Below are 27,713 nucleotides of genomic sequence, written 5' to 3'. Positions count from 1 at the left end.
AAGGAGCATCTTTTAAGACATTTATCAATCAATTGTTATTCTTTCTCCTATGAATTCTTTCCATATTCTTGGCTCCTTTTCCTACTTTCCCTTTTTTTAAATCAGTCTTCTGTCATGTGTCCTACAAATTCTTTTTCCCAATACACTTTGCTTATGATTTTTAAAATAAAATTTTTTACTTTTATGAAATCAAATACCATTCCATATTTTTCTAATATCTTTGTAGTTAAATTTTTTTGCATTAACATCTTCAATAAATCCTTAATTTATTATAGCACAAGGAATAAGCAAGTTGAGATTTTGGATCTACTAGCACTGCAGTATGGTAAAAAGCCTATGGGCTAAGAATTAGGAGGCTCAGGTTCTAGACCTAGCTATGCCATTACCTAGCTAAATGACTCTGAGCAGGCCACCAGTCTATAGAACCTGTCTCTTCTACTTAACACAACTATTTTAAGAAACAAATGAGATTATAGATATTAAGGGGATTCTCAAGAAATATTCAACTAATGTCTATCACTTTAAAAAGAAAAATTAGGGGCGCCTGGGTGGCTCTGTGGGTTAAAGCCTCTGCCTTCGGCTCAGGTCATGATTTCAGGGTCCTGGGATCGAGCCCCACATCAGGCTCTCTGCTTAGCTGGGAGCCTGCTTCCCCCTCTCTCTCTGCCTGCCTCTTTGCCTACTTGTGATCTCTATCTGTCAAATAAATAAATAAAATCTTTTGAAAATAAATAAATAAAAAGAAAAACTAAAGCATAATACATATAATATATTCATATTGATTACAAAACTACTCCCATTCCCTGTGCCATATACTAGAAAATCCACATCAGTATCAGAGAGGGATTAGACTGCCCTACCCCAAATTCTAAGACCAGAGAGGTCAAGCGCCTTGCCTAAGGTCACAGGTGAAATTTAGACAAGAGCTGGTTCCAGAAGTAGCTATACCCAGCCCCCAACCAAGTCAGAGAGCATCATTCTTCTGAGTTAAGACCAACAAAAACATGGACTGTCATCATTTGCTATATCCATATCTCTACACTAAAGACAAAAACCCAAGTACTGTCTGAAAAAGAGTCTATAATCAGGATGTGGAGGGGTGACAAAAGACAGTGGAATGGAAGGGCTGACTTTCAAGTGACAGGTTCCCACCTTGCTTCCGACAGCCTGGGATTTTGATGAAGGCTCCATAGTCTGTCACCATAGCAACCTATAAAGACCAAAAAAAAAGAAAGAAAGAAAGAAAAAGAAAAAGAATCAATGTCACACAAATGAGAATCTCTCTTCCATAGCATTTAACCTAGTCTCCCTGAATTTCTACTTGGCACTGACTTGCAGAGCTCCCTAAAACTATGTTCTGTCAAATATTCTTTCTGTTCTTTTTGAACACATGAAACACACTGCTGAGACTGGAGTGTTGTCAGATGGTATGACAAAATCTAGGGATGTCCAAATCCCACACATACTGAAATCCCCAAAGGATATATCTGAAGAAAAGGAACACACAGCAGAAAATCTAGTGATAAAGTTATACTTTCTATTAGCTGGGGGCTGAGATCCCCGATCCCAATACAGAGAACTTTAGTAATTTGGGATGGATTATATAGGACAGTCCTTTTTCCTAAACTTCAAGTCAAAACTGATGATATAGGCTGCTCTATTTAACTCCAAACCAGTCTTAGATTTTACAAGACAACTACAGAAAAAACCAATACAGATATGTAACAGAACCTAAAAAGATGTAATTAGAGAGAAAAAGAGTTGTACCTGAGTCTTTTGTGGAGGTGCCCTAAGATGGAGAAGTTAGAGGCTTAATGAGCCTATGTAACAGGCAATAGTAATGAAAGGCCCAGAACCCCTGCCAGATAAAACATTATCCCAAACTCTATCTCTGCCTCCCATCCATCCTCTAGCCCATGCCCTGGGCCAGGGATTGGGATTAAAACTGTCACTAAATTCCATATTTATCACTAAATTCATTATTATTTATAAAGTATTCAATACAATCTTATAGACATAAGCTTTATTTTTTCAGTGACTTTAATTAGTTGTTTCATCTCAGGTACTCACTGTATCGCTTCACCATAACTAAGAGAAGGTGAGTGAATAGGACAAGTCAAGCCCCACTGCACTGCTGTTCACTAATACACATTGACTACTCACTATGTGTAAAACGCTGTTCAAACTGCTTTTATTTTATTTATTTATTTATTTATTTATTTATTTATTTATTTTTATTGACAGAGATCACAAGTAGGCAGAGAGGCAGGTAGAGAGAGGGGGAAGCAGGCTCCCCGCTGAGCAGAGAGCCCGATGCGGGGCTCGATCCCAGGACCCTGGGATCATGACCTGAGCTGAAGGCAGAGGCTTTAACCCACTGAGCCACCCAGGCACCCCTCAAAGTGCTTTTCTTTTACATACTCCTCATGATACCATATGATATTGGTACTGTTATTGTTCTCATTTGATGACAAACTGATGACAGACTAAGCAACTTACCCAAAGCTCAAAGCTAGTCAGCAGCAGAGCTGGGATCTGAACCCAGTGAGTCTTTACACTAGAACTGCTCATAAGTTCCCTTGAACTATAAAATTCTAACACAGGGGCTAATGGGTAGCTCAGTGGGTTAAGCCTCTGCCTTCGGCTCAGGTCATGATTTCGGGGTACTGGGATCGAGCCCTGTATCGTGCTTTCTGCTCAGCAGGGAGCCTGCTTCCCCCTCTCTTTCTGCCTACCTCTCTGTCTACTTTGATATCTCTGTGTGTGTGTCAAATAAATAAATAAAAATATTTAATTAAATAAATAAATAAGTAAAATTCGAACACAGAAGCAATGTGACATTTGACATTTTATCTGCTCCTGGGAATGATCTTCAGAAGTATACATGGTAGGGCCTGTGCTGCAGATGAGGTGGAATAGCATAGCTTTAGAAAGAGCACAGGCTTTGGATTGAAAGATGTGGCTTCTAATCCAGCTCTGCCACTCCTTAGCTGTGAGATGTTGAACACAGCTTGCCCTTCAGGGCCTAAGTATCCAAGTATAGTCACTTTCCTCCAGCAGATAATAAAATGATGCACACAAAGTACCTCACAGTTATACCTGGCATCTAAAGTACATTTAATAAATTGTGGCTTTATTTTAAAAAAAGATTTTTTAAATTTATGACAGAGAGAGACAGCAAGAGAGGGAACACAAGCAGGGGGAGCAGCAGGAAAAAGAAGAAGCAGGCTTCCCCCTGAGCAGGGAGCCCGATATGGGGCTCGATCCCAGGATGCTGGGATCATGACTTGAGATGAAGGTAGACACGTAACAACTGAGCCACCCAGGCACCGCAAATTGTGGCATTTTAATAATTTACAGCTTGAGACACTAATGCACAAAAAAAGGTTAGTGACTAATGGAAACGCAACTAACTTAGAAACAAGGCACAGAACCTAGATCCCCTGATGCCTAGTCCAGTGCCTCTCACTCCACCAAATATCATTACTCATCTCAATGTTAGGATGGAAAGAAACAAAAACTTCCGTTTGCCTCATATTTTTAAATGAACACTTGAAATAACTCTATGATACAACATTAATGGGTTAAGAACCAAAAGCTTTTTTTTTTTTAAAGATTTTATTTATTTATTTGACAGACAGATCACAAGTAGGCAGAGAGGCAGGCAGAGAGAGGAAGGGAAGCAGGCTCCCTACCGAGCAGAGAACCCGATGCGTGCCTCGATCCCAGGACCCTGGGACCATGACCTGAGCCGAAAGCAGAGGCTTTAACCCACTGAGCCACCCAGGTGCCCCAGTTTTTGTTTTTTTTTTAAAGATTTTATTTATTTGAGAGAGTGCACACAAGCAGGAGGAGGGGTGGAGAGAGAAGAAGTAGACTCCCTGCTGAGCACAGAGCCAGGAGAGGGACTCGATCCCAGGATCCTGAGATCATGACCTGAGCTAAAGTTAGACACCTAAATGACTGAGCCAAGAACCAAAAGTCCTCTTTTATACTGATGAATATGTTATAGTGGGGTAAGGACCAGACAGTCCCGAAGAAACAGTACAATGAGGCAGATACTAGTACTTAAAATCAAGGTAAGGTGAAACTGGAGGAAAGTTGTCAGAGATTAGCTGGTGTGATCCTATCATGCTTCAAATGAGGAAAGGAAGACCAGAGACACAAAGTGCTTACCCAAGTACACAAAGCAAGTTGTTTTCTGCAAAACAGGGCTACATGGATACAGACAAGACTGTAACTTTCTTTTTTAAGTTCTTTAAAAAAATTTATTTACTTGAGAGAGAGCGAGCGTGAGAGAGAGAGAGAGAGCATGACAGGGGAGAAGGTCAGAGCGAGAAGCAGCCTCCCTGCTAAAGCAGGAAGCCCGATGTAAGACTTGATCCTGGGACTCCAGGATCATGACCTGAACCGAAGGCAGTCACTTAACCAACTGAGCCAGCCAGGCACCCAAGATTGTAAATTTTTAATTATAATAAAAGCAAATCCCTTCTTTCTGGACCAACTAAAGGCTTTTGCTTTTAAACTTTTTTTTTTTTTTTTTTTTTAAGAAAGAGAAAGATAGAGAACATGTGCATGCACGCATGTATGCAAGAAGTGAGGAAAAGAGGAGAGTGGGAGAGAAAGAATCCCAAGCAGGCTCCACACCCAGCACAGAGCCCAGTTGGGCCTAGATTCCATGACCCGGAGACCATGACCTGAGCCAAAATCAAGAGTCGCCACCCAAATGACTGAGCCACCCAGGCGCCTCAGCTTTTGCTTTAATTTAGTAACCGACTTTTGCTCCACAGATCTAGAAAGATGACTGAGGTTTTTCATACTGCATAACAACATTATTAAGGACAGAGTTATCTAACAAACTTAAAAGAATCATCTGGAATTTGGAGCCCAACTTACCTTGCTGCTGTAAATTAAGACCATCTCACTTTTCAATCCTGAACTCCAGTGTCACATTATGATCTTTTGAGGAAATATCATTAACAGACCTTAATTTGGCCTCTCCCAAAAGGAAAAGTTAATGTGCTCCAGAATGGATGCACTCAACTGTTTAGTCAGGAAAAGGCATTCTTGCCTATTTCCAGTACCAGGTGTTTCCATCACTGTGTCTCCTGGGGTGCAGTCAGAGTTGAAATTAATAGAATGGCACCTGCTGTAGATGATCACACAGTCTGCCTGGTGTCCCAAGAATAATTAGTCAAATAACTCAGGGAAAAAAATTCAGTAATTATATCAACTGAACTCACTCACAGCTCAGGTAAAATGAATTTATCATCTTTGGAGTAGAGGCTGCACTGGCCTTAAAAGTAGTTACCCCATAATATGAGGGAGCAACTTGAGGCTCAGAGACCTATATTACTTGCCCAAAGTCACAAAGGTGGAAAGTAGCAAGAACAGAAGTCTTTTTTACTTCTAGTTCAATGCCATTTCCACCTTGCCAACACCAAACTTCCCTAAGCATTTCTTTGGCTATGGCTGGGCTGAGCCAAATCCAAATTCACACTACTACGCTTATACCTGCTACCACACTTCATCAACTCCAACACCAAGCTAATCTCTCAGAGGATGAGAGAAGGATGAATACTGGCTTCTCACTTATTCAGTCACTGGGCTCCCCAGCCCTGCTGAGCAAAGAGAAAAACTGCTAGGTTATGGTCTATATCACTGGCTTCTTCAAGGCAGATTGGTCCAAAGAGGCTTGGGTTCAATTTTATTCAAACATTTGCTGAGTACTAGGGTGCCCGGGTGGCTCAGTGGGTTAAGCCTCTGCCTTCAGCTCAGGTCATGATCTCAGGGTCCTGGGATTGAGCCCTGCATCGGGCTCTTTGCTCAGCAGGGAGCCTGCTTCCCCCACTTCTCTCTCTGCCTGCCTCTCTGCCTACTTGTGATCTCTATCAAAAAAAATAAAATCTTAAAAAAAAAAAAAACATTTGCTGAGCACTTACATGCAAGATATCATGTTAGGTACTGTGAAATAAAAACACTTAAAAAAATGTCCAACCTATTTTTAAATAAATTTGATGTCGTTACCAAGATATATGAGACAACCACGACCCTTCCTCTCCAGTAACTCATTCTCTAGTGGAGGAGACAAACACACACACAAGTAATAATCATACAAGACAGACTGTGATAAATGCTGTTACTGAAAACTAAATGACTCTGGAACAACTAGATTTACTACTGACCCTCTTTTTATATTTCAATTCAGTTAGAAGAGTTCTCCTAAGGTTCTTTTGGTTCCTCCATGCATTTTTGAGAAGTTGGACACCCCAGGAGCAGTTTAGCAGAAAGCAGACTTGGAGAAATGACTTGATTCAAAATCCCATTTTGGGGGCATCTGGGTGGCTCTGTCAGTTAGGCATCTGACTCTTGGTTTCAACTCTTGGTTTTCAGCTCTGACTCATGATCTCAGGGTTGTGAGATCAGCGAGCACGGGGCTCTACACTCAGCAGGGAGTCTGCTTCCCCTCTCCCTGCAACCATTCTTCCACTCTCCTTCTTTCTCTCTCTCCAAAATAAATAAATATATCTTTTTAAAAAATAAATAAAATAATATCCCAGTTTTGTTATTTATTAACCACAGGGCAATTAATTAACTTTTGAGAGGAGTTTCCTTATCCATAAACGAGGGTAATAATTTTTTGGAGAGTCAATGACACAGAATGTATAAAAGTACTAACATATGTGATGCTGACAAATTTTTTTTTAAAGACTTTATTTATTTATTTGACAGACAGAGATCACAAGTAGGCAGAGAGAGAGGAGGAAGCAGGCTCCCGGCTGAGCAGAGAACCCGATGCGGGACTCGATCCCAGGATCCTGGGATCATGACCTGAGCCAAAGGCAGAGGCTTTAACCCACTAAGCCACCCAGGTGCCCCTGCTGACAAATTTTTTTGAATTTTAATGTAACTGAGTCTTCTTTGAAATATCAGGTACTCATTAAATATTTGTGGATGAATATTCTGAAAAAGTTTCTTCTTTCTGATATATCAAGCAATTTCTCTCTCCCTAATTCCAGTCATTTCTAAACCATCATTTTTTCAAAACGTGTTCCTGAAATACTAAGCTAGAACTACTAAGTTCTCCCCGAACATTACCCTAGACCATCCATCCTTAAAAGTAACATGTAAAACCTACACTAATTCAAGTCCCACTTTATTTAAGCAGCTGTTGGGCAAGAGTCACTTCAGAAATCTGAGTCAGTCTGTGAAGGGCACAGCACTCTTCTTTGCCTTCTGTGCAACACCTGACAAACAAACTTCATCAACAGGAAAATCAATTTCATCTCTAGTGCTACTCACTTCCCCTTCTGAGCCCTGGTACCTCACTGATCTCTGGGAACACCACAGACCTTAAAGAAAAAAGACAAAGGTTCTGAAGAGCAGAGTGTTTACTATTTGCTAGAACATTATTATCCTTTGTATCTTACAAGTTGGGACTGACTTAAAAGAAGTCAAGAGCCACAATTATCTATAGCCAACTGACAGACACAAAGTCTGCCCTCAAAGACCTCCCATTATCAGAAGATGAAACTCTGTCAACCTTAAAGCTAGTATGAACAACCATAAAGCAAGTAAGAATGATACTGTTAAAATATTGCTTTGAGAGGAGGAAGATAATGTTAATGAATTCCTACTCTATCTAAGGCATGGTTCTTATAGATGATAGCTTATTTACCATCATGGCAATCCTATGAAAGAAATGATTATCTCCGTTTAACAAATGAGAAAAACCAAGACTCGAAGAGAGTAAGGGATGGTCTCAAGAATCACAAAGTAATGGGCGGGTGGTTCAGTGGGTTAAAGCCTCTGCCTTCAGCTCAGGTCATGATCCCAGGGTCCTGGGATTGAGTCCCGCATCAGGCTCTCTGCTCAGCTGGGAGCCTGCTTCCTCCTCTCTCACTGCCTGCCTCTCTGCCTACTTGTGATCTCTGTCTGTCAAATAAATAAAAATCTTAAAAAAAGAATCACAAAGTAAAAGCACTAGGAAAGGAATCCAGGTTTTGCATGCTCTACAAATACAATGCCTTCTTTTTTTTTTTTTAAAGATTTTATTTATTTATTCGACAGAGAGAGATCACAAGTAGGCAGAGAGGAAGGCAGAGAGAGGAGGAAGCAGGCTCCCCGCTGAGCAGAGAGCCCGATGCGGGACTTGATCCCAGGACCCTGAGATCATGACCTGAGCCGAAGGCAGCGGCTCAACCCACTGAGCCACCCAGGCGCCCAAATACAATGCCTTCTTATTCAAAGGCTGATCATTCAGTCACCAAAGATGTAATGGGCACCTGTTATTTTCTACCCAACTAGCTGGGACTGAGAGCTACAACTGCAAACAAAACACACAGGGGTCTGCCCTCATGGAGCTTAGTGTCTTATGAGAAAGACAGATATTACACAAGTATACAAATACAGGGTGAGCCTATATATTTATGGTGGGGAAATATCTCTGAGGAGACCTTAGGGTCAAGACCTAAAATATGAAAAGAAGTTACTGGGAGGGGTGCCTGGGTGGCTCAGTGGGTTAAAGCCTCTGCCTTCAGCTCAGGTCATGGTCCCAGGATCCTGGGATCGAGCCCTGCATCGGGCTCTCTGCTCAGCGCGAGCCTGTTTCTTCCCCTTTCTCTGCCTGCTTCTCTGCCTACTTGTGATCTCTGTCTGTCAAATAAATAAATAAAATTTTGGAAAAGGAAAAAAAAAAGTTAGTGGGAGAGTGGGGTAGTTGGACACAGCATGTACAGAAGGTCCTGAGAAGGAAGCAAGCTTAGAATTCTGAGAGTGGTAAGGAAGCCAGGGTGGCTGGTATGTGAGTAGAATAGAACAAAACCACACAGTCAGGGTAGGCAGAGGCCAAGTCCAGATTAAAGAGGGACTACAGACATATAGTCTACAGGCATAGAGACCCCAGTGGCTAAAGAAGAAATGGAGAGTATGAATTAATGGGGTGCCACAGGGATAAAGAAGTATACATTCAAGAGATATATCTGGGAGGAAGCAATAGTACAACTTGCTGATGGACTGGAGGGAGAGAGAAAATCAAGATCGAATCAAGAGGAGAAATGAAGGATGATGTCCAGACATTTAGCAGGGGTACCTGAAAGGACAGTGGTTCCATGTGCTGAGATGGGAAAGACTAAAAGATCTGGTTAGAAAATAAAAAATTCAGGGGCACCTGGCTGGCTCAGGAGGTGAAGCATCTGCCTCTTGATCTCGGGGTGAGTCTGAGCCACATGTTAGGTATAGAGATTATTTAAAAAAATAAATTTCTTTTAAAAGAAAGGAAGAAAAAATTCAGTTTAAAACATTAATTAGACATGCTGTGAGGTACCCATATGAAGATGTCAAGTATGCAGCTAGGAGTCTGGAGCTTAAAGGAGGTACAAATAGTAGCCAGATGTTCCACTAGTTCTTCCTGTTTGAACTGCGATGCTCCACATATTCTCAAGCAGACAGAAGCTTCAAACCCAGCTGCTTTTCACCCCTCAATTATGCTTAACACAAATGGAAAGTTTTTAAGGCCAGAAAGAATATACCTCTCCTTGGAAAATAGTGTAGAGAGCCGGCAAGTTCTCCATGGTCTCGGGTCTTCCTGAATTCATCCTTAATGTTCTATGGCTCCTCCATTTCTCTTCTGCTGAAGCTAATTCAAGTGTCCTATCACAAAGAAATAAGACAGACAATATGCGAAAGACATCTGCATTAAAGAAGAAATGTGCACATAATCCCCTGCTAGTCTCTACAGAATAATGGCATTAGATTTAACACTAGGCGCTTTCATCCACATCTCTTTTGCCCTGTCATCATGAGGAGTTGTGGAAACTTGGATCCTTTTTTTCCCAATTGATACTTACCCAAGGCCATTAGTCTGTTTTGCTTTTCTAATCGCTATTGTTACTATTCTTTTGTTGAAGGAAGGCTTTGAGATCTGTGTGTGTGAAACTGAATTTTTAAAAAGGGAATAATAGTAATAAGAGGTAACATTTATCAAGAATGTCCAGGTACTGTGCTAAGCACCAAACAGCCAATATCTCATTTAATCCTCAAAACTCTCAAGCTGTAGGTTAATTCTTTTTTTTTTTTTAAGATTTTATTTATTTACTTGACAGAGATCACAAGTAGGCAGAGAGGCAGGCAGAGAGAGAGGAGGAAGCAGGCCCCCCGCTAAGCAGAGAGCCTGATGTGGGGCTCAATCCCAGGACCCTGGGATCATGACCTGAACCGAAGGCAGAGGCTTAACCCACTGAGCCACCTAGGCGCCCCAGAAGAGTCTTAAACAGACTCTGCAATGAGCGTGGAGCCCAATGTGGGGCTCGAAGTCACGACCCTGAGAATACCACCAGGGTTGAAACTAAGAGTTGGACAACTAAATGCACCACCCAGGTGCCCTTGCACCTCTTTTTTTAGTGCCCACATAACAATCCATTCTTGGATGTACCAAATTTACTTAACTTTTTTTTTAAAGATTATTTATTTATTTGAGAGGCAGAGATCACAAGTAGGCAGAGAGGGAGGCAGAGAAAGAGGTGGAAGCAGGCTCCCCACCGAGCAGAGAGCCCGACGCGGGGCTCGATCCCAGGACCCTGGGATCACTACCTGAGCCGAAGGCAGAGGCTTTAACCCACTGAGCCACCCAGGCGCCCCTACCAAATTTACTTAACTATTTATGAATCATGTTAAAATGCAGACTGCAATTCAGTAAGTCTGAAGTGGTGCCTGAGATTGTACATTTCCACAAGCTCCTGGATGATGGTGATGCTGCCTGAGTAGAATCTTACCACTTTGGAGTTGGAAGGGACCTTATGGATACTCTTGCTCAGTCTCCTGTTTTAAACAGAGAGGGAACTTGCAGTCTAGTGGCTCTTAACCATGCCACTTTACTCTGCTGGATAAATCACTGCTACATGAAGATAAATCTAACAGTACTGCCCTCGGGTCTCTTTTTCCTCCCAATTACACTTCCTGACAATAAGACTTGAAATTCTGTTTTCCTTAGTTTTTCATAACCAAATACCTTCTTCTCTCCTCAACCCCCTCACTTTCATATGACAACTTCGGTCCTAGTTTTGCAAAGTCTTCCTGATCTACAGGACCATCCATTAATTGAACTGCCTCACTTAAAACAAAAATGAGAGAAAATCCTATCAGTCTTCCAAATCCTGGTCTTAGTATCATCCCCAGGTTCCTACATCCTTCTCCTTGAGTTCTGTAAGACAACTTTGTATCCTTGCAATAAACTTGTGCTTTTCTGCTTATATCAGCCACAAGTGGTTTTTATTACTTTACTAATAGAACATAGAATGGAGGCATATTTGTCAGTTCTTGAGAAATGGCTGATAAACAGGTTAAATCCATGTATCACAACCTGGTTAGATCCTGCTTCTTCCCCTTCCCAGCTATGCAGGCTCATCTCTAATCTTTCCCTCCCTCTGACCAGCATTTCTCACCTCACATCCTAGAATAAAGGTTATTGACCTGAGGCCAGTGGCTCTATCAAGAGACCTTAATTCCTCCAGCTCTGGGAACATTAGTGAAGTATAGAATCCATACAGTGAGGTATAGAATCCATAGAGGCATCAGCAGTTAGGACACCTAAATTGAGCTCAAATGTCTTAGTTGATCACCTGTTCCTTCTGCACAAAGGTCATGGGAAGAGCAATAAAAGTAGAAAAAATCTTAAGTTGATTCTTACAGATTTCTGCTGTGGTAAGTGTATGACCACGTAACTTAAAGCTCTCCTATTGGCTCCTTCTATAGAACACTACCCTGAGAAACCCTGTGCAATTCTTCAGGAAAGAAAGCAGTATGCATTACTGAGGGAAATCCTGAAACATAACAGTAACAGGTTTACAATTTCACGAAAGCAGAGGGTTGCCATTTTTAAAAAATGGAACTTAAAATTTTCTTTCAAATTACATTCTGTAGAAACCTAGAGTTCTGGGGGCATCTGGGTGGCTCAGTTGGTTAAATGTCTGCCTTCAGCTCAGATCATGATCCCAGGTCCTGGGAACAAGCCCCGAACCAGGCTCCCTGCTCAGTGGAGAGTCTGCTTCTCTCTCTCCCTCTCCCTGTGTGTGTGCTCATGCTCTTGCTTTCTCTCTCACTCTCTCAAATAACTAAAATCTTAGGGGGGAAAAAAAAGTAAGAAAGAAACTAGAGTTTGATGGTGGTCCAGTCAAGTAAGACCTCATCTGTAGACGTCAAAGAGCAAGTAAATTGATAAAGATGGAGGTACATCATTTGGAGCTGCTTTGCAATAATTCTAGAAACAGAATATCTTCCGTAAGTGCTTCGTTTTCCTTGAATGTTTTAAACAATAATAGAATATGTTGGAATGCAACATGGACCCAATTACTAGCCACCCACTTCCCAAAGCAAGGGACAGAGCAAGAAAAATACACTGTAGGAATGAGAGGTGTAGCAGACAAATTGTGGCCCAGAGTGAGGGCAGACATTTGGGTGAGGAAGAAATCTGCAAAGAAGAGCAACTCAGCAGGGCACCTGGGTGGCTCAGTTATTAAGTGTTTGCCTTCAGCTCAAGTCTTGGGATCAAGCCTGGCACCAGGCTCCCAGCTCTGTGGGAAGCCTGCTTCTCCCTCTCCCACACCCCCACTTGTGTTCCCTCTCTGGCTGTCTCTCTTTCCATCAAATCTTAAAAAAAAAAAAAAAAAAAAAAGAGCAACCCAGTGTGGAAAGAAGCAGGGTAATGATGACATCCACATATTGGGCTGTCCACAATGATGAATCAGTGCTAAGAATGGGAAGCAGCGCCAAGAGTAGAGGTAGTAATACAATATTAACTTTCTGATTACAGGAGTTATATTGTGATTATATAAGAGAATGTCCTTTTTTATAGGAAAACTAAAGTTTTCAGGGATGATGGGGCATCCAGTCAGCAACTTAACTCTCAAATAATTCATTAAAAAATGTTATCTGTACTGAACTTCCACAATTTAGTGATTGTTTAAAAGCTGTTTTTAATGTGCATGCAACTGAAAAACAAAAATCAAAAAAAACCCTGTTCTCTCTTCTCTCAAGCAATGAGAAGTCCATAGAACAATTACTAAATCAGTAAGATACTTAAAGCACCTTTGGACGTTCAAGTGTCACCTTACTGATCTGGCCATGATTTTTTTGTTGTATTTGTTTCTTTGGATATGGATTTGTTGTGGTTGCTACAGAACAATACTAACTAGATAAAACCCTGAGAGTTAAAGGAATTCTAATTTATCGTCAACCTGTGTATAAGAATTGAGAGAATCTGCTGAAAAGTAAAAATACTGGGGTATCAACAAAGACAGAATAATGACTCCAGAGCCTGCATTCTCAACCACTATTCTACACCGCCTCAAAAAGAATATGCAAATCACACCTAAATCTTATTATAATTTCTAATACAAACTAAGTCCCAACATTAGAGATTCCAATGAGGAGTCCTCATCAAAAGGGCATCATTCTTGGAGGAGGTAATGATGAGCTGGGTCTGGATTCATTCATCCAAACATGCAACCAAGGACCATTTCTTACTTGGTTTTTCTCTTCCCAGGGTCTGGTATACAGTAGATACTCAAAGTTGTTGTTGTTGTTTTCTTTTTTTCTCTTTTTGAATGAGTGAATAGAGACTCACTATGTGCTAAACACAGGTAGAGAAAGAAGGGAGAAAGCATTCTACCCTAAAGAAAGCAGAGGAAATTAGTTCCACCCAATATATTGGTCAGATCAGAAGGTGGGAGACTGACAGCCAAACTTCCTCCTCCCCACCAAATTACTAGAATGACTATCTTAGATAGATGATTCTTCCTTTTTGAACTTCAGTCATGGATCAGTTAAGAAAATGTCCAAAAGCAGGAAAGAGAAAAAATAGTAAAATGAAACAAAACAAAACAAAAACACACCACACACAAAAATGGTCTCATAAAACGTGAAAGCTGAAAAGGAATTATGAAGTTCATTTAGCATGTTATTTTTATTTAGCTGAAAATGAGGCTAACAGACATCAAGTGACTTGACAAAGGCTGCCTACAGCTAACCATGTTGGCACTAGACCCCATGGCCAGTACTCTATCCCACACTATTGTTACAATCAATATTCCTGGAGGTTCTCCAAGACCTCTGATAACAACAGCTAGTACGTCAGTGTTTATTTGCCATGCATTAACCTAAAAGCTTTACTTGTCTTAGCTAACTACAAGTGTATCAGCGCTAAAAATGGTGGCTAGGTTCAAAGTACTGAGAAAACAAGAGAGAGCAAGGGTTTGGAGGAAATAGGGAAGTTTAAGAGGTGACAACCAAATAGGAAAAATGGAAGTCCTGTAGGAGAGAATACTATTCTTTGACCTCATTAGAACCCTCATCTATTGAACTCTACTTTCTTCCAACCTGTTAGCCCTCTCCAGCTTAGATTCCAGGGCCCACCATTTTAATAATTAGAATGACCTCCCTTTAACTCCTTGTCTTTACAGCTCACCTTTCTGGCATGAGTGGAGTATAACTGCAGACTACAGAACCCATGCTAGCTAAGTTAAGCAGAAAAGGAGTTATTGCCAGATATTATGTGGCTTACAAGATTACTTGAAGAGCTATAGGAGAAGGCTCCCTTAGAACTTACAGGAACAAGTCTTAACCCACAAAATAACTCTTTGCCATGATCAAAAAAGTTATGGCTATCATTGCAGGAAGTCACTAAACCAGAAAGTTGTTGACTAAAGAAATCCAGTGCCTCTGCTATGATACTTGTCAGCAAAACTGGATGGCTCTCACCCTTTTTGTCTCCACATCTAACTCAGCTCCAAATTCAATTCTCACCTTAGGTGCAAAGGAGTCTAGGAAATTGCTTTTAGCATCCCAAACTTTTCAGTAAGAGAAGGCACATTAAGAAGTGGAAAGTATGCTGAGCAAGTCAAATCCCTGGTCCTCACTATCCCTGGATATGTCTTCTCCATGCCTACACTGAACAGCTTAATGTTCCTAGAAAAAAAATATGATCTCCAACCTCAAGTGGGCCTTTTTTTAAGTACATACTACAATTCTATAAAAACACTCTTTATATTCCTTTTCCCTTTCAAATATTTTATCTATTTGACAGAGACATAGTTAGAGAGGGAACACAAGCAGGGGAAGTGGGAGAGAGGGGGAGAGGCAGGATTCTAGCCAAGCAAGGAACCTGAGGTGGGGCTCCACCCCAGGACCCTGGGGTTGCGACCTGAGCGGAAGGCAGATGCCTAACGACTGAGTTACCCAGGCGCCCCTCAAATGGGCCCTTAATTCTGCAAGACAATTCTATGTTTCTCTGGTCTACTCATTCTCCCACAATCTACAATGACTTTCACACTTTCTACACTCAAATCTCTGACCTCCTCTCACTCTAAGTATATGATCCCATCACCTGCTTTACAGAAAAAATAAAAGCCACGAGAAAACTCATTTTACCAGTACAAAACACAGAAACAACCTGTGCTACTGCCTTCATTTTCTTCTTCCTTTCTATTAACTGCAAAAACCTCTTTCATTCCCATCTTCCTAAGATTGCTCTAACAGTACTTTGGATCCCATCCACTCCCATGTTCTCAGAACACTATCAATGACTCAATTTCTTTCTTGCATTTTCAATTTTTCCATCACCCTCTAAATTGGGTCCCTGATGACCTCTCATCTCCCTTAGCTTCCACATCCTCTCCTTTCCTTTACAATCATATATATGGAAAATACTCTCTAGATTCACTGCCTTCTTTCCTTCTCTTGAGTTTTTGCCTCCTATCTGGCTTCTGGCCCCATCACACCAACTCTCATGAAGGACACCATAAGCTCCATGAAGATAAAGCCAACAGACTTTTTTCAATTCTGATGATATTTAAATTCCAGGTTTTCTTTTAATGGGATCAGTTCATGGACATCATTTTTTTTAATGATTTTATTTATTTACTTGACACAGAGAGACAGAGAGAGAGAGTGAAAGAGCACAAGCAGGGGGAGCAGCAGAAGGAGAGGGAGAAGCAGGCTCCCCACTGAGCAGGGAGCCCGATGCAGAACTTGATCCCAGGACCCTAGGATCACAATCCAAGCCAAAGGCAGACGCTCAACCATGTGAGCCACCCAGGCACTCCTGAATTCCAGGATTTCCTAACACAGACAATTTCCTGCTGCTGAGACAACATTCTTCTGGTCCTCTACCCTAGCTCTTCTGTTTCTCTTGTGGAGTCCTGTTCCTGTTCTTGGCCATTACATGCTGGGACCACTCGAGGTTCTCTCAGTTGATCTTACCCACACCTATGTCTCAATTATCACCCATCTGCAAATTACTCCCAGCTAAATATCTCCCAAAACATCTCTGAGTTCCAAAGCTGTATTTCAAACTACCTCCTGGATCTCATGAATGACCTCTCCCTTCCCCGTCCAAAAAAAGAACTACCCTGATGCATAAGCCAGAAACCCAGGAGTTATGTCTGATTTCTCTTTCACTCCCTGAATCTAATCCATCCACTAAGTTCTACTGATTTTACCCCCTTATCTCTAGAATCTGTCCAGTTCTCTGCAGTTGTACCGATACCATTACCTCAGTCCTCATTGCTTATCTCTCTCACCACTTGGGTCTATCTGCATCTATCCTTCCTCCAACCTGTTTATGCTACTGAGACTGAGGGATCAAGCCACCTCTCCCACCTCACCACTCTCTCCCACAACAACAAAAACAAAAACGCAGCAGTTTCTCATCCGTCTTGAAGTAAAAGTCCGGCACCTCTACCCACCTCCCGCTGCAACCTGTAGAGACTCTTCTTCTTTCCCTCTGTACTGGCCACTGTGGCCTCTTTTTTTTTTTTTTTTTTTTTTTTTTTTTTTTTTGCCTTATAGTCATTTTCCTCCGATTCACCACAGGGCCCCTGCACATGCTGCTCTCTCTGGGATATTCTGCCTTCCTCCCTTAACTCAAGTAATTAGAATCCTTCCTTCAGGTATCCATTCAGGCATCTTTTCCTCACAGACGCCTTTCTGCTTATTTCAGGCACTCATAGCATCAGGCATGTCTCCTAAGCAGCAGGTCTTCTACAGATCTTTAGTGAGATCACCGTTTAACAGGTTTGCCCTCCCGGACTCAAACCCCTGAGGTCAGGGACCATCTCTGGTTCACCATGTATCCTCAAGGCTCTTTCCCAAACCAGCTGGACGATTAAGGAGAGACCTAGTTCCCAGATATGAATCCAAATTTCTCACAAGACCGTGCTCTGGAGAAGCAGGGGTCGGATATTCCTCTCATCTCCGTCTCTCTGAGAGGCACAGAGCAGGCCCTAGTCAAAGACAGCACAATCAATGGCAGAAACAAGTCGGCCTCCTTAGCCAGAGAGGAGCCTGGTGGAGCCGGGAGACAAGGCTTTCCTCCCTGGGGGCATCCGGCACAGGCACAGGGCTGGACAAGGCAAGCGCTGGACGAACAAGCCAGCGGTCGAGGGCCTCAGGCGGCTGCAGAGACCCCAACGTTCTGCTCCGGCCAAGAAGGGGAACCCAGGCTGGGACATGCAGGCGCTGGGACCTCGGGGCCTGCCTGTGCCCCCTGAAAACCATCAGCTGAGAAGGGCCAGACTCAGGCCACACAACCGAGGTGCCGCCTCCAGATGCCGCAGCCCCCCACCCCCGACCTTCCTTCCACTTACTCTGTGTCAGCTCCCGGTCTCCCCGCCGCAGCATTGCGCGAAACGCCAAAACCAGACAGCGCTCCCACCCACAAGACACAGCGCGCCTAGGTGGGACTCCAGCCCCACCCACCAATCCTGGCACCGTACTCTCGTGACGCTAGGAAAGATCTGACCAATAAAAGGAGAGCACTCAGGGGGCGGTGCATAGGGGAATACTGCAAGGCGATTGGTTTCTCGGAGCCGGAAGTTCTAGGGGAAGAACTAAGTTGGAACCAATCGCGCGTTGCCTGAGTGTGTCGGCGCGGTCAGTGGCGGCGCTGAGGAGAGTGGTTGCCGCCATGATAGAGCAGCAAAAGCGCAAAGGCCCAGAGTTGCCACTGGTTCCAGTCAAGCGGCAGCGGCATGAATTGTTGTTGGGAGCCGCGGGGTCTGGCCCCGGAGCCGGGCAGCAGCCGACGGCGCCTGGCGCTTTGCTGCAAGCGGTAAGTGAAGTAGCAGACAGCCTTCGGCCCTACGCTCATCTTCCTCTCTGAGAGCCTAGTACCCGGTGATCCCGCACTGCGAGGGCGGAACGAGAATAGCTACCTGCAGTTAAAATAGGGGAGCACTGTGGAGGTGGTCAACAACCCTCCAGATGGTCCCTTCGTTCCCAGGTTGGACGCCTGTTTTCAGCGTCTCGACCACCCTGGGAGAGGGCGTTAGAATTAAAGTTACATTCCTTGAACTCAAAACCGGTACCAGGGCTTTTTCATACTTAATCTTCCACAGAGAGCCGGCATAGAGTAAACATTCAAAAAGGTGGTAGAATGGATGGATGAATGAATGAAAGAATGAATGAATGAGGGAAGGAAGGAAATGAATGAGACCCGCTCGCTTTGGGACTTTGGGCAAGTTGCTCTCCCCTTTGTTTCTCAGCACTGGTGCTGTTATTAACGACAACCGAACAATCGCTCACATTCATGGAGTCCGTGCACCCAGGGCTTTGTATGCGAAAACTCCATTAATCTTGGTAACAGCTTAAGAGTTAGGAACTCTTCGTGCAATCTCTTGTAAATTTACCCGGTAAATGATAGAAAGAGACTTGAAATCCCAAATCCATAGTCTTAACTGCATTTCTTGTAAGATGGAGGTAATGATCACATCTCTTTTCCTGTGCTGCTAGGCTCAGATCAAGAAATGCGTGTGTCCTCTCTCAACCTTTCCTCTGGTGGATGAGCAAATCCTGCTGGCACCATCCTCAAAATATATATATACCAAATTGCTACCCCTTCTGCCACCTCCATCACTAACTCGTGGTCTAATCCATTATTTTCTCATTTGGCATTATTGTAGTGAGGCCCTAAAAGGTAATCCTGTTTCTGCTGTTGTATGGTCAGTCTATTCTCAGTCCAGCGACTGGAGAACCTTGCTAAAAGGTCAGATCATGTTTCCCTCAGCTGAAAACTTTCAGTGGCTTTCCACTTCACCCAGTTAAACCAAAATCCTTAAAATCTTTTGCCCATTTTCCATGTGTCTCTCAGATCTACCTATTTTCCATTGCTGATGCTGCTCGTTTTGCTGGCTTCCATGCTCTTGCCTCGAAGTCTTTGCATTTGCTGCACTCTACCAGAGTGCTCTTAAATGGTTTACACACTCCGGCTCCTCCAAATTTTTGTTCAGCTATCCCGTTTTTCAGGGAAGGCTTTCCTGACTACACTGCTTTAAATTGCAGTACCCCATATGCATTAATCCACGTTGCTTTTTTTTCTCCATAGCACCTACCACCTGCTGTATGTTTTGTTTTTCTCTCTCCCTCTCTCCTATTCCTCCTTTCCTAGAACAGAAACTCAATTGTTTATTTTGTTCAGTACTACTTTTCCAATGCCAAGAAAAATAGCCCAGCACATAATATTTTTTTGACTAAACCAGAAACCACTAAAGATATTTGGCACTAATAGTAGCACCCATCCTTCTCTCTGAAAAAAGTATCAGCCTGGGTTTCATTGAATTATCCAAGCCTAGGCTTGGTGTCAAGACCATAATCAAAACTGCTGGGTAATATGTACCCTGCAGGATGTTTGGGAGGCTGTGACAGTCCAGTCATTAAATGAGCTAGAGACTGGGAAAACAGTATTGGATGACACAGGCAGGGTCCCTACACTTACAAGGCTGCTTTTCTACTGGGGAAAAAGAAAAAAATGTGTGAGCAAATATTTAAGGTAATTTCAGGTAGTGGTAAGTGCTGTGAAGAAGTACAGCAGGAGTAATGGAATACAGAGGGGAGGTGTAGTTTGAGTGATGAAGGAAAGACCTTCTGAAGAGGAAACATTGGAAGGAGCTAAACACAGGAGGATCAAGGGAAGAAGATTCTGATCAGGACCAACAAGTGTAAAGATCCTCAGACAGAAATGAGCTTAACATGTTTGAGCAATTAAAAGTTGGCTGTGGGACCGGAGGAGAGTGAGCGAGTAGTTAGTAAACAGGTAGACACTAGACACTACAGCAGGAAGGGATCAATTTGGAGGCATAAGTTAGTATAAGAAGAGTTGCTATTCTCTAAATCAGGAGAAATCTACTCAATTATTGTTTCCCATGTCTTTTGCACCCTCCTTTGCCTGTAGGTAGTGACTACTCTATACTTCTGTCTTTTGTTCAGGGACCTCCAAGGTGTTCCTCCCTTCAGGCCCCAATCATGCTGCTCTCAGGACATGAAGGGGAAGTGTACTGCTGCAAGTTTCACCCCAATGGATCCACCTTAGCATCTGCAGGATTTGATCGACTGATATGTAAGAGATAGTTTCTGAAGTTGGAATAATTGCTGTCTGCTAAGTTGTGATTATTTTTTAAAACCTCCAGTGCCGAAGAAGGTTAGCAGTCTGAATCCGTCATGTCATAGACTACATAGCTAATGTACAATAAGAATATTGAATATTCTTATACAGTACAATAAGAATATTGAATGATCTTGGGTATAGACCTCAAGGTCCATGTGGTAAATATAAAAGGGAATATGTTACTAGTTGGAAAGTGAGTTGCCCTACTTTGAGAATATCTTCCTCATGGAGACAGATCTTGAGTGGGTTGAGCCAGACAAGAGATCTAGGCATACCAGGTTAATGGAAGTAATTAGGGGAGAGAGAGCTTCCTTTTCTCAGATGTGAGACCTTCCTCTTGATCCATTCATAGAATCCTAGCACATGGGAAAGAAAGGGGGGGTGGAGATGGTAAAGTGGCAACTCAGTTGGATAATCTCCCTGTAAATCATTAGGATCTGCATTCAAGAGGCATCTGGCTGGCTCAATCAGTAAAGCGTGTGACTCTTGATCTTGTGGTTGTGGGTTCAAGCCCCATGTTGGACGTAGAGATTACTTAAAAATAAAATTCTTTAAAAAAAAAAAATAGTTCTGGGCACATGGCTGGCTCAGTCAGTAGGGCATGCTAGTCTTGATCTTGGGGCTGAGTTCATGCTCCATGTTGGGTGTGGAGCCTACTTAAAAATTTTTTTTAAAGGGGCGCCTGGGTGGCTCAGTGTGTTAAGCTGCTGCCTTCGGCTCAGGTCATGATCTCAGGGTCCTGGGATCGAGTCCCACATCGGGCTCTCTGCTCGGCGGGGAGCCTGCTTCCCTTCCTCTCTCTCTCTGCCTGCCTCTCTATCTACTTGTGATCGCTCTCTGTCAAATAAATAAATAAATAAATCTTTTAAAAAATTTTTTTTTAAATTGGGGACTTCGGACTAGCTCAGTTGGTGGAGCATGTAACTCTTGATCTCAGGGTCTTGAGTTCAAGCCCCACACTGGATGTAGAAATTGCTTAAAAATAAAATCTTAAACAAAAAACAAAAAACAAACTCTGCATCCAGATTCTCAGCTACTAGTTGGCAGTACCCATTTTTGAGAAATAAGTTGAAAAAATCACTTTAGAGGAGTCATGAGAAAAAAGCAAGAGAGAAGATATCAGGAGCATCTGACTGTCTTTTATTCCTACATCATTTGTTGCTTTATGGGATAAAGTGAGTCCTTTAGTTCTTTGCTTATAAGTCTGTACCTCAGAATAGATGAGAGCTGTCTTTGCTGTCTTAATTTAGCTGTTCTAGTTCTGTGATCCTTAAACTTAACAGTGGCCAAGCATCTGGAAGACTTGCAATTTTGCAAAACATCCTTGAATCAATACACTTATTTCATCAAGCAAAAAACAGTTTATCAACAGAAAAATAACTACAATATGTATGTACCTTATAACATATAGAGGTGCTCCTTAATAACACTCATTAAAGTTCATTCCTTGCTAGACCAAGTTCCCTGAGGACAGGAACTGTGTCTGTTCATTTATCTCCTTTTATCCTAGCACCTGTCATGTTGTAGGTATATGGTACATGTGGAATGAATAAATGTAGTGTAAAGTCATTGCCATGTGACCTTCAAGTCAGTTCCAGCTTCCTGGGTTTTCTGTAAGTGCCATCATTTTGTAGTCTCTATACTCAACCAACCTGTAGTAGTGAGTACCAACTTTTTTAACATTACAGCAGAAAGCTTAAGACTTTAAAAATTATATTTTTTAAAAAGATTTTATTTATTTATTTGACAGAGAGAGAAAGATCACAAGTAGGTAGAGAAACAGGCGTGGGGGAGGGAAGCAGGCCCCCTGCTGAGCAGAGAGCCTGACGCAGGGCTCGATCCCAGGACTCTGGGATCATGACCTGAGCTGAAGGCAGGGGCTTAACCCACTGAGCCACCCAGGTGCCCCTATACCTACTTTTTTAAAGATTTTATTTATTTGAGAGAGAGAGCACGAATAGGGGAGGGGCAGAGAGAGAAGCAGACTCCCCATTGAGCAGGGAGCCCGATGTGGGGTTTGATCCCAGGAGCCCAGGATCATTACCTGAGTCAAAGGCAGATGGTGAGTGAACTGAGCCACCCAGGTGCCCCCCCAAAGTATATCTATTAACAATTTTTATCAGTCTTATGAAATATGAAAATATTACATCATTTTTGTTTTTGGTGTCAGGAAAATCGGTCCAGCCAGTAGAGCCAATAGTGTTCCAAGGGAGTGTAATCTCAAAACCATTGTGGTAAATTTATAAGTACCTTTTCTATGGCTAATGATGAGTTTTCTTTTGTGTAGTAATGATCATATAACCCGTATCTTCCTAACAGTGTTGTGGAATGTCTATGGTGACTGTGATAACTATGCTACATTGAAGGGACACAGTGGGGCCGTGATGGAGCTGCATTATAACACTGATGGCAGGTGAGTAAGTAGTCTACATAATAGAATGACAGCTGCTTTCATACTAATTTTTCTTGGCATCCTTTCACATTTCATCCATAAGTTTTCTGTCTCTCTGGAGACTTTGCTGTCAAAAACTACCGCATTTTCGGCAGTTACTTTATTATCCTATCACTGTCAACCCAGTCTCTTGTTCCGTGTATGCATTTATAAATACATCTCTATCTAACATCAATAGCCGAGACAATTTCTTTTTTAAGACATAAAACATAATTTTATATGCAGAAATCAGCTATTTTTACTATATAAGCAATAAAGTATTTACTTTGAGAAACTCAAAAATATATCAATTTAAAAATAGCCCATATTCCTACCACTCCAAAGATTATCACTGTTAATATTTTGTTAGTGCTTCTCAAGTTTTTTTCCTGCTTTAAGCTATTTGGTTTTACATGTACATTAGAACTTCATGTATGATCTTTTCTGCTGCTTTTTCCTTTAACATTATTCACCTAATGTATCATTTATTATAACATACATTTATCATGAACATTTTAATGACGGCCTAATTTTACAATAACTACATAATATAGAAATGTGATTATGCAAAGTTAATTAATCCCATTAGGTATTTCAGTGAACATTCATTGTTTTATACCTCTGACCTTTAAAATCCTAAGGTCCCTAATCAACTGGTACATAGCCTTGTATGCATTTTTCCTGTTAATATTTAAGTAAAGAAAGCCTTATAAAATCAATTATAACTTAGAAATCATTGTCAGGGGCGCCCAGCTGGCTCAGTCCGAGGAGCATGTGATTCTTGAGCTCAGGGTCAGGAGTTTAAGCCCCTTGTTGGGTGTAGAGATTACTTAAATAATAAAACTTTTTAAAAAATCATTTTCAGAGATGAAATAGAAAACTTTTAATTTTAGAGAAAGGGTTATAGTTACTGAGTCACTGAGTCAAGAATTGCTGCAGTCTGTCTTCCTACTGTAGCAGGGAGTGATTAAACATTTCCAGATGGGAAAGTGTTTAAAACGTTATCTATCAAAAAGGAGGAAGAAATTGGGGAAACTGCTGTATTAGGTTGGGATATATCATGGGGACTGACAGAAGGACTTTTTTTTACATTTTCATGGGGTAGACCGCGTAACCCAGTCTAGAGCACCAGTAGGATTTGATAGGTAGGGCCTATGTCATGTGAGTACAACATGTCAGTGGCCTTAAAGAGTCTGGCTCATTTTGGCAAGTGGGGAGGATGGATGGCTATTGTTCGTCTTCACTCACTTGTTTTTTGTTCTTCCTCTTGCAGTATGCTCTTTTCCGCATCCACAGATAAAACTGTGGCAGTGTGGGATAGCGAAACAGGCGAGAGGGTTAAAAGGCTAAAAGGACATACTTCCTTTGTGAATTCCTGTTACCCGGCCAGGAGGGGCCCCCAGCTTGTCTGCACTGGCAGCGATGATGGGACAGTTAAGGTGGGTGTTGTCTGTCTGTATGTTGTTGCTGGTTCCGAGGTTCCACAATGTGAACTTACTTTGCCTTCCATCTATGGCGTAGCCTCCTCTCCACAACTTTGTTTTAGTGGTCATTTCCCAAAACAGAGGTCTTTCTGTTTTTACTTTAAGATTTTTTAATTTGAGAGAGAGAGCAAGTAGGGGTGAAGGGGAGCAGATCGGGAAGGAGAGGGACAAGCAGATTCCATGCTGCTTGTGGAGCCCAGTGCAAAACTCAGTCTCATAACCCTAAGCTCATGCTCTGAGCTGAAACCAAGAGTTAGCAGACACTTGACTGGCTGGGCCACCCAGGCACCCCAAAAACAGAGGTTTTTTTAAAATAATGTGCAGTATTTTTAAGGATCTTGTAGCATGTTAGAACCATGTTGAACCTTTGTGACTTGGAATAAAATGGACCACCTGAGTGGATCTTTTTTTTTTTTTAATTTATTTGTCAGAGAGAGAGAGAGAGCACGTGCACAGGCAGGCAGTGGCAGGCAGAGGCAGAGGGAGAAGCAGGCTCCCTTCCTGAGCCCAATGCGGGAGCCCAATGCGGGACTCGATCCTAGGACACTGGGATCATAACCCAAGCCGAAGACAGCTGCTTAGCCAACTGAGCCACCGAGGCATTCCCTGGGATTCTTGACTGAGCTGTTTACCTAAGTATGTGATCTCAGGCAGTTCACTTTTCTGATCCTGTCTCTTGGTCTTTAGAACAGTGACATGTCTTACAAAGACATATACATGTCTTACAAAGCTGTTGTAAAAGTATAGTCATTGTATAAAAAGGTCAGTATATGGTTTAGTAACAAGATCATTTAGTTCAGTGATTCCAGCTAGTCTTCATGTCAGACTGCCTGAAGAACCTATTAAAAATAACCAGGTTCTCAGGACGCCTGGGTGGCTCAGTCCGTTAAACATCTGCCTTCAGCTAAGGTCATGATCCCAGGGAGTTAGGATCAAATCCCACTTTGGGCTCCTTGCTCAACAGGGAGCCTGCTTCTCCCTCTGCCTGCTGCTCCCCCTGCTTCTGCGCTCACTTTCACTCTCTCTCTCTTTCTTTGACAAATAAAAAATAAAATCTTAAAAACAAAAACAAAAAACTCAAGATTCTAGTTCAGTAGGTCTAGAATGGGAATTTTTGTTTTTAAATTAAGACTTCTTTAGAGCGTGAGAGACGCCATGAATTCCGTTTGGAGGCATCTTTAAGCTCACCGAGTAGACACCCCGAGCAAAGCTAACCCTCCCGAGTTGATAATATTTATGGATAAGAAATTATCATTGAAATTAAATGGTGGCAGACATGTTCAAGGAATATTGCGGGGGTTCGATCCATTTATGAATCTTGTGATAGATGAATGTGTGGAGATGGCAACTAGTGGGCAACAGAACAATAATGGAATGGTGGTGGGACACCTGGGGGGCTCGGTGGGTTCATCCTCTGCCTTCAGCTCAGGTCATGATCCCAGGGTCCTGGGATCGAGTCCCGCATCAGGCTCTCTGCTTAGCAGGGAGCCTTCTTCCTTCTCTCTCTGCCTGTCTCTTTGCCTACTTGTGATCTCTCTCTGTCAAATAAATAAAATAAAATTTAAAAAAAAAAAATGGAATGGTGGTAATACGAGGAAATAGTATCATCCTGTTAGAAGCCTTAGAACGAGTATAAACAATGGAGGTGTTCATCAGAAGAATCAACTGCTTCCACATGTCCCTTTTCCATAGTACTTGTTTTACTACAATATAAAAATCAGATCGTGTGCATTTTCATATTGAGCTTTTAATAGCCAAAAAAACAAAACAAAAAAACTTATTTAAAGAGCAGTTTTAGGTTCACAGTAAAATTGAGGAGAAGATATAGAGATTTCCCATATACCCACTTCCCCCACACATCCATAGCCTCTCCCATGATCCCCCACCAGAGTGGTACATTTTTTACAATTGATAAACCTACACTAACACAGGGGCGCCTGGGTGGCTCAGTGTGTTAAAGACTCTGCCTTCGGCTCAGGTCATGATCTCAGGGTCCTGGGATCAAGCCCTGCATCAGGCTCTCTGCTCAGCAGGGAGCCTGCTTCCTCCTCTCTCTCTCTCTGCCTACTTGTGATCTCTGTCTGTCAAATAAATAAATAAAATCTTTAAAAAAAAAACCTACACTGACACATCCTAATCACCCAAGTCCATAGTTTATATTAGGGTTCACATTTAGTGTTACACATTCTGTGGTTTGGGACAAACATATAATTACATGTATCCATCACAGTGGTATCATACAGAGTATTTTTTCTACCCTAAAAATCCTCTGTGCTCCTTCTGTTCATCCCTCCCACCCCTGACAGCCACTGATCTTTTTACTGTCTCCATAGTTTTGTCTTTTTTGAGATTGGTTTCTTTTACTTGGTAATCATGCATTTTAAGAGTCTTCCATGTCTTATAGACAGCCTCTCCTCTGTTGTCCTGCGCACCGCTGCCTTGTAGTGTGTTCAGTAAATTCCTATCTCCTTAAAAATAAAGAGATTCTTCCAGCCTTTGTAGCTCATTTGTTCTAGTGCCAAATAATATTCCATTGTCTGGACATACCACAGTTTATTCATTCACTTACTAAAGGACATCTCAGTTGCTTCCCAGAGTTGCAGTTATGAATAAAATTGCTGTAAACGTCCATGTGGGAGTTTTGTGTGGACCTAAATTTTTCAACTCTGTTGAGTAAATACTGAGGACCACGATTGCTAGATCCTGTGGTAAGAGCATATTTAGTATTTGAGAAACCACCAGTCTGAGTGCCCAGCTGGCAGTTGATGGAGCGTGCAGCTCTTGATCTTGGAACTGTAAATTTGAGCCCCACGTTGGATGTAGAGATTATTTAAAAATGAAATCTTAAAAGGAGAAAGAAACCACAAATCTGTCTTCCAAAATAGCTGTACCATTTTACATTCCCACCAGCAATGAGCGAGAATCCTTGTTGCTCTGCATCATCATTTGGTGGTGTCAGTGCTCCACATTTTGGCTTCTCTAATAGGTATGTAGTCATACCTCGCTGTTAGTTTAATTTACATTTTCCTGATGACATAAAGTGGAACATCTCTTCATATGCTTTTTGTCATCTGTGTACATTCTTCGGTGAGGTGTCTGTTAAGATCTTTAGCTCATTTTTTTTTTTAAGATTTTATTTATTTGTCAGAGAGAGAGAGCGCAAGCACAGGCAGAGAGAGTGGCAGGCAGAGTCAGAGAAGCAGGCTCCCCGCAGAGCAAGGAGCCCAATGTGGGACTCCATCCCAGGACGCTGGGATCATGACCTGAGCCGAAGGCAGCTGCTTAACCAACTAGCCACCCAGGCGTCCCGTTTAGCTCATTTTTTTTTAAGATTTTATTTATTTATTTGAGAGAGAGCACAAGC

The 27,713-nt window shown here is 42.2% G+C and overlaps 2 protein-coding genes across 2 annotated transcripts in view; one reads left to right on the top strand and one right to left on the bottom strand.

Annotated features, from left to right (window-relative positions):
- ZCCHC17 (zinc finger CCHC-type containing 17) overlaps window positions 1-17,747 on the bottom strand; it is a 56,480-nt gene extending 38,733 nt beyond the window's left edge. The window contains exons 1-3 of the mRNA XM_082685769.1: window positions 17,640-17,747; window positions 9,531-9,651; window positions 1,153-1,210 (exon numbers count right to left, since the gene is read on the bottom strand). Coding sequence (XP_082541895.1) covers window positions 1,153-1,210; window positions 9,531-9,596 — 124 coding nt within the window. The 5' untranslated portion in view covers window positions 9,597-9,651; window positions 17,640-17,747. The remainder of the gene's footprint in view (window positions 1-1,152; window positions 1,211-9,530; window positions 9,652-17,639) is intronic.
- Window positions 17,748-17,846: 99 nt separating this feature from the next.
- Window positions 17,847-27,713, top strand: part of SNRNP40 (small nuclear ribonucleoprotein U5 subunit 40) — a 37,103-nt gene continuing 27,236 nt past the window's right edge. Inside the window, exons 1-4 of the mRNA XM_082685767.1 lie at window positions 17,847-18,103; window positions 20,257-20,386; window positions 22,754-22,847; window positions 24,139-24,304. Of these exons, the coding sequence (XP_082541893.1) occupies window positions 17,960-18,103; window positions 20,257-20,386; window positions 22,754-22,847; window positions 24,139-24,304 (534 nt within the window). The 5' untranslated portion in view covers window positions 17,847-17,959. The remainder of the gene's footprint in view (window positions 18,104-20,256; window positions 20,387-22,753; window positions 22,848-24,138; window positions 24,305-27,713) is intronic.

Source organism: Mustela nivalis, assembly GCF_964662115.1.
Source record: "Mustela nivalis genome assembly, chromosome: 10".
NCBI classification, from domain to species: Eukaryota; Metazoa; Chordata; class Mammalia; order Carnivora; family Mustelidae; genus Mustela; species Mustela nivalis.
This window is presented reverse-complemented; position numbering and strand designations above follow the sequence as displayed.